General features: G+C 39.1%; 2 protein-coding genes across 2 annotated transcripts; both read left to right on the top strand.

Moving 5' to 3' along the window:
• Positions 1–5,549: 5,549 nt before the first annotated feature.
• On the top strand, positions 5,550–6,886 carry mrps14 (mitochondrial ribosomal protein S14). The gene is made up of 3 exons (XM_034000561.3): positions 5,550–5,666; positions 6,153–6,302; positions 6,545–6,886. The coding sequence occupies exons 1-3, from the start codon at positions 5,589–5,591 to the stop codon at positions 6,725–6,727; spliced, it is 411 nt and encodes a 136-aa protein (XP_033856452.1). The 5' UTR covers positions 5,550–5,588; the 3' UTR covers positions 6,728–6,886.
• Positions 6,887–8,342: 1,456 nt separating this feature from the next.
• Positions 8,343–12,499, top strand: LOC117411193 (calcyclin-binding protein-like). Its single transcript, XM_034018472.3, has 6 exons — positions 8,343–8,351; positions 8,618–8,852; positions 9,055–9,151; positions 10,400–10,499; positions 10,761–10,859; positions 12,062–12,499. Exons 1-6 carry the CDS (start codon positions 8,343–8,345, stop codon positions 12,215–12,217), a joined length of 696 nt encoding a protein of 231 aa, XP_033874363.2. The 3' UTR covers positions 12,218–12,499.
• Positions 12,500–14,323: the final 1,824 nt, after the last annotated feature.

Below are 14,323 nucleotides of genomic sequence, written 5' to 3'. Positions count from 1 at the left end.
TTACAGGGATATTTTGTATTACAAACAGAACCTTCAAGTCTGAGGCCACCATTCTGTTAAATACTGACTGGTTCAGATGCCCCTTTTTTCCCCCATTCTGTTCCAGTAAGCCATTTTACATGTTGATGGTTCAGAAATTCTTTCATCTGAAAGGGTATGTAATAACCTTATATTATACTTTATTATTATTTATTTCTTAGCAGACGCCCTTACCGAGGACGACTTACAGTTGTATACAAAAAATACATATCAAGAATTACAGTACAATTAAGAGCGAGATACAAAATACAATGACTTCTGTCCTAATAAGAGCAAATACAAAACACAGTACGATTTGATATCGGGGCAGTTCAAGAGCAGATAACAGTGTTGATAGTTACATCAGGGTTAGATAAGAGTGCAAGTGAAATACAAGATACTACAGATTGGGTTAAATGCAGGATTAAATACAGTAAAATACGGAGCAGATAAGTACAAGTTAAAGTGCATTAAAGGCAGTGTTATATTGTCCAGAAGGGAAGAGTTGAGTTGTACAGGTGTGGTCTGAAGAGGTGTGTCATGAGGAGGCGCCAGAAGGTGGTCAGGGACTGGGCAGTCCTGACATCCATAGGAAGGTCATTTCACCACTGCGGGGCGAGGGTGGAGAAGGAGCGGGCTCTGGAGGCAGGGGAGCGTAGCAGAGGTACAGCCAGTCTTCTACTGCAGGCGGAGTGGAGAGGTTGGATGGGGGTGTAGGGAGAGATGAGGGTCTGGAGGTAGCTGGGTGCAGTCTGGTCAAGGCATCTGTAGGCGAGTACAAGAGTCTTGAACTGGATGCGAGCGGTGATCGGGAGCCAGTGGAGTGAGTGGAGCAGTGGAGTAGCGTGGGAGAAGCGAGGCAGAGAGAACACCAGATGAGCAGTGGAGTGGACGGTTGGCGGACGCAGGGAGGCCAGCCAGGAGGGAGTTGCAGTAGTATAGTACCAGGGCCTGGACAAGGTAGTTGCGTGGAGTAGTTGGTGGCGGGAGTAGGAGAGGCAGGGGTCCAGGGTTACTCCAAGTTTCTTGGCTGAGGAGGAGGGAGAGAGTGTGGTAGACTCCAGAGGAATGGAGATAGAAAGATCAGAGGAGGGGGAAGATGAGGAGGGGAAGAAAAGGAGGTCAGATTTAGAGAGGTTGAGTTTGAGGTGATGCGAATGCATCCAGGTGGAGATAGCAGACAGACAGGTAGAGGTACGGGAGAGGAGGCTGTGTGGTCCAGTGGTTAAAGAAAAGGGCTTGTAACCAGGAGGTCCCCGGTTCAAATCCCACCTCAGCCACTGACTCATTGTGTGACCCTGAGCAAGTCACTTAACCTCCTTGTGCTTGTCTTTCGGGTGAGACGTAATTGTAAGTGACTCTGCAGCTGATGCATAGTTCACACACCCTAGTCTCTGTAAGTCGCCTTGGGTAAAGGTGTCTGCTAAATAAACAAAATGATGTGGTCAGAGGGGGGAAGTAGAGGAAGATCTGAGCATCATCAGCATAGAAATGGTATGAGAAACCATAGCATGCGATGAGGGGGAGCAGGGAACGGGGATAGGACGTAGAGAGAGGACAGGGCAGCTGGAGTTACAGTGTTATCAGAAGAGAGCCAAGGAGAGAGCCAAGTTTCAGTGAGAGCAAGGAAATTGAGAGAGAGGTGGGAGGTAAAGGCAGAGATGAAATCAGTTTTGTTAGCAGAGGAGTGACAGTTCCAGAGGGCACCAGAGAGAGTGCGAGAGGGGAGAGAGTGGGAGGGGGGATTCCCTCGCTGGATTCCCACAGCTAGACTCCCAGCTCTTCAGTAGAGAGGCTGTTCGGTTGGCTGGCACTTTGTGCTGGCACACAAATAGGCTAGCTGTCTCTGACTCTGGTTACCTGTAGACTGACCACTAGTAGATTCACTCAGCTTAAGTAGGCTCCACCCTGACTTTGCAAGGGAACTGGTTAACAGCTGCTAATCTGCGCTAAAGACAATACTTAAGCAATACAATAGTTTCAATGCACTTCAATGGGACCACACAACTATAAAAAGCTGTGTGGAAACCAATCAAATTGCAAATCAACCTCTATTCAATTTAACCACACTCACTTGGTACTAATCACAAACAGTAAATCATTAAAACAACACTACCTTTATAATGTTACTTAAATACATCTAATGTTAATTACTTGAAGCAGGATTACTTACCTATCTTCCTCTGACTCTGGTTACCTGTAGACTGACCACTAGTAGATTCACTCAGCTTAAGTAGGCTCCATGTTCTATTGTTATGGCATGTGTGATTAGGAAGGGCTTCATTGTTTCTTCTCTGTACTATTAAAATAAATACAGAAGAAAAAAACAACAGTTAGAGTAATAAGACAAAAAAATGTGATGCTTGAAATGCAGATGCTCTGGGAAATGACTGTTCCAGTAAAACCATGTGTTAGTTGGTTGGGTGGCCACAAGCTTGTGAGGGTCCCTGGTAAAAAGAAGGCGTGTCATAGAAATGCTCAATCTCCATTCTCTTTCAATAGCAACATGATCTCCATTTCTGGAAGATCTGTTACAACTCTGTTACTTTCTCTCATCGACCCCGCCCCCCCCCCCCCCCCCAAACCATTGGCTCTGGTACAAAGAAACACCAGCAGCATGGCATGCAGGAGAGACAAGACTCAAGTTACAGTATTTAAACAACATGTTTTGCTCAGACAAGTAGTACATAGATTTGATGCATCAGTTTTTGATTGAGGGCAAAACAATAAGTAAACATGAAAAGCACCACAGGATCTCAGGGGATGCAGAAAATACATATAGTCTTGACACGCTATTGGAACCGAACGTCCTATGGAAGGCCACATGGTGAAAGACCTATTGTACTAGATGTGGCCACAAAGTTGCTGTGTAGACTGCTTTTAAATAGAGATTACAGTATGAAGAGTGCGACAAGAAACAGGGAATGGACAGAACAAATAGCATATGAAAGTACTTAATGTATATATTTCGTTCTTACTAGATTGTTTCTTCACAGACAGACACAGACCTAAATCAAGACCCCAGGAATGAGTGGAGGTGAAGGTTTGGGGTTGGGTTTCCTCAGCCGTGGTATGCAGAGCATAGCCTATATCTGAGTAGAAAGGCAAGTCTCTTTGTCCCCCAAGGCACAATCAAGAAGTTTGAGACAGAAAGCTGAGTGAAAGGAGGAAAGATGGGAATGAGCAACAGCACAATTTATGTTCTTATGTTCTTAATTAAATAGAGCTAGATTTAAGCAGTGAAGCATTGGACCATTATTCAGAAGCATCTATATAGCAGAAAAGGGATAAGAATGATGTTTACAAGATTTTGGAAGGGAACAGCAGGACGCTTCCCCTATTACAGCTGACAATCAAATTCACACCCAAAAGTTGATTACCGATTATAATACCAGAGGAAGAATGTGCTGGAGGCATTTTCAAGAACATTTAATTAAAAGAAATACCTGTACTGTCTGCTGATAAGAATCTGAGCAAGAGGTAATTACAGAAAATTCACGTGATTGACAGACAGGCAGACAGAAACATAGCTACTGTGGCTGGGGATAAGATGGGGATATTATGGTTTAGAATCTGTTCTAATCCGGTCTTTGTTTTTTCAACAAATTTCTTTTACAATGTGAAAGACACTTGTTGAAATGTTTGAACAGTGGACTGATTCTGAAGATTTTAGGAGTGTTTAGTTTATGGATGCATTCATTTAACTAAAGCACAATTATTAAATCCAAGTAACTGAACTGATTGCAATAAGTGTACAGCACTGTAAGAAGAAGAGAGGCGACCAACAGAGTGTTCAGTGTACAAGGTTTTTCAGAGTACAGCTTTTATTTATTTTTTTTACTGTGAAAAGCATTACCAGAGTGGTTCAAATGGAGTTTGTCAAGCCCAAACCTACCCCCCTTTTGGCTTGCATCTCCTGGAGGACCTCTCCTACAGACTGTTGCGAGAGCAGGCTATCCCCATCTCGTGATAGGATTGCCAGGCCCAAGCTGTGTCTCAAGCTAGTTCTCACGCTTGTTTACTCACCACAACTGAGACAGCCAGGAATTCCAGTAATTTTCAGCAATTCGTAATTTCTAATTACAGAGAGAAATTCAGCCTGTCGAAGCCTGGGAAAAAAAAACAAAAAACTTTTTTTGTTGTAGAGAGGTAGGCAGAGGCTCATGATGACACATGCATCATTCAAGTTCATCCCAGCCATGCTCGATTGGATTGAGATCCTTGGATTGCGGTGGCCATGGAAGATGCTGAAAATGGGTTCATTATCATTTTAAAAGTAGTCATCACCATCAGGATATTGGGACAGCAGCCCTGAAACAAAATGACTGAGGATGGGACTTTCACTGCCCCTTTTACCTCGTTCAGTTACCTTTCTTACTTGGTATATGTATATATCGCTGGGAGGTACTTTGAAATACAATTGAAACAGTAGTCCTACACAGAAATGTTCCGCTATATGTTACCAATTACAGAAATAGAGAGACTATTTATTTTAAGTTGAGAAGTAGATAAATAAACTTTTCAGGACCCACAATTCTTTTAGTTTCCTCGTAAACACTGCCAACTGACATAGTAGTGTTTTCTTTTACATTAGTTTCTGTTTGCCTGCTACTAGTTTGTCACCACTGGTAAATGCATTGAAACTTGCTGTTTTATTTTATGACTGATTAAGGCTTTTGCAGTAAATAATATTAAACAACATGCATGCACTAGCCAGTTTCTTATAGGAAAAAGAAATCCAGATGCTTGGCAAACTACAGATGTTTTACCTTTACAACATAATATCCCTAATGCATATACATATAACATAAATCATATTATTGTAATAAAAAGAGGTTTACTGTTACAGCCCAGAGATGTATGGGTTATTAAAATGGAGTGTGGTTTCTATGTTTATTGTATGGTACTTTTATTACAACTAAATACTGCCACCTGGTGTGCACAAATAAACAATGTCTCATTTTGCAGTTTAAGTTGGTGGGAGGGAGCTAGTTGTACAAGCTTTCTGTAATGCTGGCTGAAGTTGGGTGGTCTTAACCTGGACACAACCCATATAGACATTCAATAGGCATACTTCGTCTGTCCGTCTCTGTTGAGAAGGCCAGGACTGAATGGACGGGTGATGTGGTTTGAGGGAAAGAACTGCACACACACACACGTTACTTCTTCTGTATTCTTGTATAAAAATGTGTAACATTTAAAACAACCTAGTATAATGTAATGGGACGTGGTGTGTTAATGTGATTGCATCGCATGTATTTAATGTATGCATTTATTTACTTATTTAAAATGTATCTAATTACCATACCCGACTGCTTACCAGCAGTAAAAGTATTTTAATCTTGTTCTCTTTCCTGTCATAATGAATTGGTCATATACTGCAGAAAGTCATACATTAGTTTAACCCAACACCAGATTTTTTTTTTATTTCAATTGGTTCCCAAATAAAAGAAAAAAAACTACATAAGAAAGAGAGAGGGCAGTCTGTTTCAAATCTATCGGACAATGCGCAATAAGTGTGAAGACACATTTTAAATAAAGTTCGTATGGATTGAATGTGACTGTCCAACATGGCTGCCTCCGTGTTGTCTAGGGTTGTGAAATCGGGATTTGAATTTCTGCAAACCTCTTTTAGAATAACGTCTCAGGTAATACTTTAGTTTGGGTTTTGATATTAATCCAAAATGTTATACGTCTGTTTATTATATTATGTATTTGAACGGTGACTGTTTTAGTGTATGTGAAACACGAGTGGAAGAGTCCAGCCCAAGGACAGTACAGTTGTATGTAGCATCTATTCTCGTTCATTACCATACAGAAAGAAACAGATTAAACGAAGATGGAGGCCTCAAACACATGCGAGTATACTGTACAGCAGGACTACCACAATGGGTCATACTGCAATTTAGAGGGGTCGACGTTTTATTTTCGGTAGTGGTCGTTTTAATCCAATTGTTTTGATAAGAAATAATATTAAAATTGATAGCACATAAAACCTCTCTCTCTCTCTCTCTCTCTCTCTCTCTCTATATATATATAGTGTGTAAGGGTTGAGGTCAATTCCAATTCCTTTTAATCAATTGCAATGACAAGCCCTCATGTCTAGACTTCTTGTTTCTTTATTTTAATTTTAGGCAGGGAATGTAGAGCAGGTGCGAGGTTATTACGTGAATTGGAGGATGCTTCGAGATGTCAAGAGAAGGCAAATGGCGTTTGAGTATGCCAACGACAGACTGCGGATGAACGCTATCAGAAAAAACACAATCCTTCCTAAAGAACTACAGGTGCTGACCAGGACCAAATTGTGGTTCATATTGCAACACTACTTAAATACCACATACACAGTATTTTTTTCTGCTCTTTTAGAATAATATGTAAATAACAAATAATGTAGTTTGTTATCGGAGCAAAATGACATACACTCCACAATCACAGTTATTTCTGTATCTATTTCTACTTAATTTGGTAATGATGATTTGCACTTTAATAATTATTTATTATTTGTTGGGCATGAACTACTTTGCAGGAGATAGCCGACAAAGAAATTGCAGCCTTCCCACGAGACAGCTGCCCGGTACGAATCCGCAACAGATGTGTGATGACTTCACGGCCCCGTGGTGTGAAGCGAAGGTGGCGTCTTAGTCGTATAGTTTTTCGCCATCTTGCTGACCACAATCAGATGTCTGGGATCCAAAGAGCAATGTGGTAACTGTCAAGTGAATTAAATTCACCCAGTTCTGTGCTGGAGACACTCAAAGGTGACATACAAACCTGGGACTAAAGTGACTTTACAGTTTTTGTTTTTTATTTTTGTTTTGTTTCTTGATGGAAAACGATTCATTAAAATATGTGTAAAAAAAAAAAAAAACTTGGGCTTTGGTGCATTCATTTTAAAAAGGTGTATGGATATCGGGTAATGTATCACATTCCTTAGGATCTCTTAGAAAATAACATATTTACAGTTAAACATTTCATGGTCTTATAAGTGAATCATTGCACATAGTAGACCTGTAATCCACACTTGCTAGAACAGTGTTAATTGGGTCTAAGGCCACAACTGGAAGCCAGGACAGCACAAATTTGATGCTAAGAGTTTAAGGACAGAAATCTGCTGTGAAATCTGTTCTCTGTCATGGCCAAGGCAGTCATGAATTTTGAAACTGCTGCTTATTAATTATCTGAAATGTAGACGTGTATGATAAAAAAGAACCTGACAATCTAATGCCTACAAATTCTGGTACCCGTTTTTACAGTTGGGTTTTTACTGGAGCAATCTGGGTAAAATACTTTGCTCAAGGGTACAACAGCAGTGTCCCACCTGGGATATAACAGCCTGGACATTTGTGTAACTTTACATTGTAAATGATGGGGCTATATATTCTAAGAGATGTATCTTTTAAAAAAAAAATTTAAAAAAATAAATTGTTATACTAGGATTTTAGTAACATTTAAGCGTTTTCAATATGTATACATTATATCTGAAAGTACAAATTTCAAAATTTTAATAATGTTTTTTACCCACCTGGTAAAATATTTGTGCTTTTTTTCACACTTACCACTCCATATTCACTTGCTATAAACATAACTCTAATACGGCACAGCTTTGCACATGTTTCAATTGTTTATATTGTAAGCAAACTAAAAAAAGGTTTGCGTACTATACATACTGAATTACTGCTTCAACTGATCTCTATTCCCTAAAACATTTATACAGATACCAGTGAGAAAGTACTATTATTTATAAATAATTCAATAAAGTAAATACGTCTCTTTCTTTGTTACATGTGAAAGGTGATCCCCTCCTCAACATATCTTCATTGTGGAGTTCTGAACAATTTATAGCAGCACAATAGACAGGTATGTCAGAAAATATAAATGCTATAAAATGGAAAGAGAGCAGACATGTATAATTAATGTAACAGACTGATTTCTTAGAAAAACCCTCAAAGAAACTAGTCTACCTAGTTTTCATAGACTTGGTGCGTAAAATTAATTGTTGCCTCAAAAGGCATTATTTCTTACTTTCCGTAAAATTATTTCCTACTTTTCTGTAAAACAACGTAAATATGGTTTATATTTTGTGAGGCATAACATACTGCTAACCGTTAGAAAACAAATAATATGCAAAAAATAAATAGAAAAACAAGACCACTGTACATACCTGTAGCTGTGAAATGTCTTTGAAACAGTATACTGATACCCTAGATAAGATGGCCTCTCTAAACACACATCAAAATGAAGTCATGTCCTATCTAATCCTGAATATATCAATGAGCCAATTTCAGTACTGATATAAACTACATCAGGCAGCTTTACAATGGATTATGGGGAATGTAGTTCAAAATACTTCACTTTTAGCATATCTTTTCCAGATTTATGTTTAGCTGTGTAATACATTTCAAGCATTTCATGAAGATAATCTGCCAAAAATACTTTATTTAGATGCAACTACATATGTAGATTATATAGGTTCAGTTTGTACATCTGATGGCAGTCTTCTAGATATAAGTGGTGAAATAACGAACAGAAAAAAGCAATACAATCGCCACATTAAGATATTGTATTTTCAGTATTAATCTGCTTTCTTTTTTTTCTCCAGATTGCTCAGTTGCAGAGTGATCTGGATGAGGTGAATGTGTTGCTGGAGAAGGCAGTAAGAAAACGCGTCCAGGATGTTCTGACAGCGGAGAAGAAGATGATTGAGAGGGAGATCGTCAGAAAGCAGCAGCAGCAGCAACAACATCAGTTACTGAAACAGAAGGATAGCGGGGATTCTGAGAAAACATTGCTGCCTTCAACATCCAGGGGATATGCTGTGAAAATAAATAACTATGGTATGCCTTTTTGCGAACTAATATTCATGCGGTCATTGGCTTGAGTAGGAAAACACAGACCCCTTTGGATTACTGTTCTCTTTGAAGATGTTTTTTCGGAGTAAAGCCAGTTTGGTTTCTGACATAGTTTTATTGTGCGCTTGTATGTATAGATGAACTTGTATTTATTCATTTTTATTTATTTATTTGTAATTTTGTTTAGGGTGGGACCAGTCTGATAAATTTGTAAAGATTTACATTACCCTTAATGGTGTACACAAGATCCCAGCAGATAATATTCAGACAAACTTCACTGAGAGGTAAGAACAGATCAATATAACATTTCATGAGGCAGGAGCCAAGCTTGCATAAAGGGGCTACTAAAATGAAGACAAAGTGTGACTTTAGCAACAGAATAGGGTTTTCCCCTTGACTACTCAGAGAACTGCCCTCGCTGAGGTGAGGCCGAGGCCGGGAAGCGAAGAACATCCCCCAAGGGGAAACTAAGGATAGAGGACGAACCAAGGTCTCCCTGGCTTACTGTGACGTCTAATTGAGAGAGGTCAGACTCGGCTGACACTCCGAGGCTGCATGGAGAGCCTCGCAAACTATGCAGGGAGAACAAAAGTGCTGGTAAAGGGAAGAAGAAATAAACACACAGAGTGCCAGGGGTCCCCCACTCCCGCCACCCCCCCCAGCTGTAAGAGCCACCTTCGATAAGTTGAGTCAGTGGCTAGCTGGAAAGTTGGGAGCAAGCTCTGTTGTCTGAAGGGGGTGACTGGCACGGGTGCAAATGAATTGATTTCAGTAGGAGAATGGAAAACGAAATGTAGTTAAAGTTTTTGGCAAGGAGTCCGCTCTGACCAGTGGGAACCTTCCTCTCGGAGGATGAGACAACATTGTCAGCCTCTAAGGTCGGGAAGTAATCTTCACTTGTCCCCAGAGGGGACCGTTACAGAGGTGACACAGCAAAGTGGAGGAGGAAGGGAGGATGGAGGAAACTGAAGAGCAAGACGAGAATTAGAAAGTTGACTACAGTCTAAATAGGGTGACTGATGGGTAATTAAAAGGTTTGACTGACAGATATTTTAGCGGGATGACACAAGGGAGGAGACCCAGCTCCAGCCCCCCAAAATACACTAAGGTTCTACTGATACCTAACTCAATTGATGCAAACCCTTTATTTTTCAAGTTCCAAAATAAAATACAAGACATTACCAGGGACCTGCCTTGCTTTGAGGGCCGACATCTCTAGCTGAGTCTGTAATTTCTAACTGAAGTACATACATTGTAGTCACCAGTCTGTAAGTTAATTCTGCCCTGCTGAATTACAATAATATGGTAATACTGTTCTCACAATAAAATGTTCCTGCTATGGAATTGGCTGTCAAGTTATTAAGTACTAAGTATGAAGCACTGTCAAAAACTATTGTACAAGAATTCACGTAAAAAAAAAAAAATTACAAAATATAAACAAATTATGCAAAACTGATTTGTGCTAAAGGACTGTTGCTTTTTTTCTTTGTTTTATGTTCTATATATATATAAGTATATATTGATCACTGCAGGTCATTCGAGGTTCTTGTCAAAGATCTAGAAGGAAAGCACTACCAAATGAATATCAACAACCTCCTGAGTACCATTGATGCCCAGGAAAGCTTTAGGAAGGTCAGTGGCGTAGTGCATTTGGGATTCCCTTATCAGGTTTCATTGCCATCTTCTTTTAATGGTATTTTCATTTTATTTTTGTTTGTTTTTTGTGTGGGTGAGCTAAAATCCTCTTACACTTGTGTATTTATTTATTTAATGTGTTACTGGGTTACTGCTTGTTGCCTTGTAAACTAGCATTTCTGCCAATATCGAGCTGGCAAATTATATTTGCTTTGAGGCAAAAAAAATAAATAAATGCAGCTCCAACTTTTTGTGCAGGTGAAAACAGACATGGTCTTGGTGATGTGTAAAAAGAAGACCCAGCAAAAATGGGACTTCTTGACTCAGGTGGAGAAAAAGATGAACGACAAGAAGCGAGTACTGGTGTACCGATGAGCTGTGTTCTGTCTGCCCTGTTCATTCTTTAGTCCATCCAGCTATTGCCAGAAGCCGTACCATCCTGTTTTTACCTTAAGCCCCTTTCACACTGGCACTCTTGGCTAACTGGGTCACAATCCCGCGTACGCGCATTGTGTACTTGCGTCTGTCATGAAGGGCAACCCTAACCCGCATGACACCAGGTCCTGCCCGGGTAGATCATACCAGTGTGAAAGGGGCTTTAGATTCTACATTTTAACATCGTGAAACATGTTACTTTTGTAACACGCCTTGCTGCTTTATGTAAACCTTCTATTCTGTATTTGACTCTGTAGTTGTGGTTATCCAAACTAAACACTGGTCTTGCCTGACTTATTTACAGTAAATCAGAAAGACCTGTTTTTCCGATTTCTTAGATTAGCACGATTGACTTTTGGGGAAATTGTGGTTAAAAGGCAGGTTGTAACCCGGAAGTAAAATGGAAACAGTACTGTGTTTGTAAAAACATGGTTTTCATATTCTGTATGAAAGATGTTACATGTTTAATTGAAAATGTACACGCAATAAGAAGGGAACTAAATTATTATTATTATTATTATTTATTTCTTAGCAGACGCCCTTATCCAGGGCGACTTACAATCGTAAGCAAATACATTTCAAGTGTTACAATACAAGTAATACAATAAGAGCAAGAAATACAATAACTTTTGTTCAAGCAAAGTACAAGTGTGACAAACCACAATTCAATAATACAGCAGATAATAGTGATAGTTACATCAGGATATGATTAAATAGTGATAGTTACATCAGGATATGATTAAATACAAAGTACTACAGGTTAAACACTTGGCAGATTACAGTATTCTGAAGTACAGGATTAAATGCAGTAAAATAGGGGGCAGATAAGAGCAAAATAAAGCACATTTACATGAAGGGTGATAGTGTCCCAGGATACAAACAGAGGAGTTCTACAGGTGCTGTTTGAAGAGGTGAGTCTTAAGGAGGCGCCGGAATGTGGTCAGGGATAGGTCACTGTTCAAGCTTTACACAGAAGAACGCCAGTCAGCTCAGTACAAGTATTCTACTGTAAAAGGTCGGTGATCCAGTATTTCTTTGAAACTGAACACTGAAAACCACATCTATATTTCAGTGTTGAATATAAACTGATGTTGATGCTGCTGGTATTCTTCCCCTCTAGAAAGCCCTCTTCTGACGCAGACACTGACCCCAATGACGGGCTCATGAACATTCTGAAGAAGATGTACGACGAAGGCAACGATGAGATGAAGAGAACCATCAACAAAGCCTGGACTGAATCTCGAGAGAAACAGAACAAAGTAGAAAATATGGATTTCTGAACCAGAAACAATACATATATAAATGTAGTGTTCCACACTATAGCAACACGGTGGATTCACTAGCCGTTTGTCTACTTGACTTAGATTCTTAAAAGGTTTACCTTCTCCTTGTAACACGGAAATGCCTACTTTTGTGAGGGCATATACAGGAGGTACATGTTAAATATTTGTCATGCAAATAACAGAAATGCAGTGCCTTTTGATACTCATCAACATTCTAAAGAATGCAAATATGAATAAAAAATAAAAAGAAATTCTTATTTGCAGGTCTTACTTGCAATAGACGGGATAGGAATTAAGGGATAGTGGTTATTTTTCAGCTATATAGCCTTCCTGGATATCCAAGAATGGAATTCTGCAATGATTACATACAGCATTCAACCTGGTTATCCTCCTTCACTTCCGGTTTTTGCCAGCAGGTGGCGGCATAGCCGCACCAAACAATTGGGGATATTTTGTTCAATTCCTGTGGATTTTCTTAGTCCGCTTGAAGTGGACTACGCTGCAATTGATCGATATGTTTTAATTCACATTTTGAATAGTAAAATATAGTGCATATCGTTTTGTTAGACACAGATTAGAAGGTTAACAGTAACAATATATATTCCAATGTTAGTGCTGATCAGGGTCTGTGAAACCAACCAAAAATCGTTAATCCCCGAAAATAACGAGAAACAAATTGTTGCAAAAAAAAAATACAAAATAAAAACGTGGAAGTATTCTGTTAACACGATAAAGCGAATCGATCTAGGGTTATTATAGTTACTAGGCTGTAGTAGGCTGCAATTAAAAATAGCATAATATTACTTTGTGTATTAGCTTGATAATAGATAAGAGACGCCAGACATTCTTTTTTTTTAACTTTACTAATCAAAGATGACGTACACATATGACCAAGTTGTCAATATACAACCTCCATTGAAACTCACCTGTTATACAATAGCTTCTGCCGTTAGGTGTTAATTCAACAATGGGAGATGGGCCATTCATCATTCTGTTTAAAACTTCATTTGTTTATTTTGAGCAACGATTGTATCTGTTTAAATCGTTTTTTAACTTAGTGGTGTCATTAAGTCGCTGCCCTGTTTATTAGGAGTGTGTATCTGTCTCGTCTCAATGCTGCAATGATAGGTACAGTATTGCCTAATTTTCTTTGTATGCATAATGTAATTAAACAGATCTATGTGTTACTTAAAATTCAGAATAGCACACAAGGTAAGACTACTGCAAAAAAAAAATGTAATAAAAATTGATAAAATCCAGCAGCTTTTAACCATCATAACAGACATATGACTTCCAATGATTAGGGTCAGCATATATTTCAATCCCTTTTTTTGAGATATTTAATACTGTATGTAGACAGACAAAACTTCCCCATTACGTGTTATCAGGAGATTGGTTTATGTTGTGGTTATTTTGTTAGTTTTTAAACATGATCGGTGCGTGTCTCGTTTTTTGTTGCCGAGAACGTTTATATTTCTGTATTTTTTATTTTTTATTAATACCACGTTTTTATGTATTTATTTATTGCCCTGCAAATAACCGGGTTAAATGTTTAAGTGCTTATCACAGTAAGCAGCTGAATGCATTGAGTTGAGTACAGTAACGTTTTTAGAGTATAATATTAATAGGCGTGCGGCCCCATGCAAGTTCTTCCAGACCAGACAGAGGCCTCTGTACTGGCAAGGAGTTGACACCGATTTCTACGGAGCCGTTGCCTTAGTAAGATATTTATTATTTATTTCTTAGCAGGCGCCCTTATCCAGGCCGACTTACGTTGTTAGAAAGTACAACGTATTACATTATAAAATATCACACTATAAGTTATCACATTATAAAATATCACGCCATCGTCTGTGCTTAGTGATTTACATTTCTTCCTGTATGTAGAAACAATTTAGAGTCGTGCAGCCTGGTATTGTGATGCAAAATCAATTACCAGCACCGGTCTGGAGCGTCATTAATCTCCAATATTGAAAGTGAACGTGAACAACCGGTGCAAGATTCAAGCCCATGGTCAGTCCTTACTAGAACGAACATTTGAATGAGGTGTTAGCAGGAAACACAACTTGCTTGTTAATAATCACACTTGGATTGAGATCTGAG

The sequence above is a fragment of the Acipenser ruthenus genome, chromosome 10 (genome assembly GCF_902713425.1).
Source record: "Acipenser ruthenus chromosome 10, fAciRut3.2 maternal haplotype, whole genome shotgun sequence".
Lineage (NCBI taxonomy): Eukaryota > Metazoa > Chordata > Actinopteri > Acipenseriformes > Acipenseridae > Acipenser > Acipenser ruthenus.
Note: the sequence above shows the minus strand (reverse complement) of the source record. Positions and strands in the feature narration are given on the sequence as shown.

Coding starts and splice junctions, on each gene's coding strand:
- mrps14 (XM_034000561.3), top strand. CDS start 5,589: ATGGCTGCCTCCGTGTTGTCTAGGGTTGTGAAATCGGGATTTGAATTT. Junction 5,667..6,152: donor CTTTTAGAATAACGTCTCAG/GTAATACTTTAG, acceptor TTTTAATTTTAG/GCAGGGAATGTAGAGCAGGT. Junction 6,303..6,544: donor TCCTTCCTAAAGAACTACAG/GTGCTGACCAGG, acceptor ACTACTTTGCAG/GAGATAGCCGACAAAGAAAT.
- LOC117411193 (XM_034018472.3), top strand. Junction 8,853..9,054: donor TGTGAAAATAAATAACTATG/GTATGCCTTTTT, acceptor AATTTTGTTTAG/GGTGGGACCAGTCTGATAAA. Junction 10,860..12,061: donor AGATGAACGACAAGAAGCGA/GTACTGGTGTAC, acceptor CCCTCTAGAAAG/CCCTCTTCTGACGCAGACAC.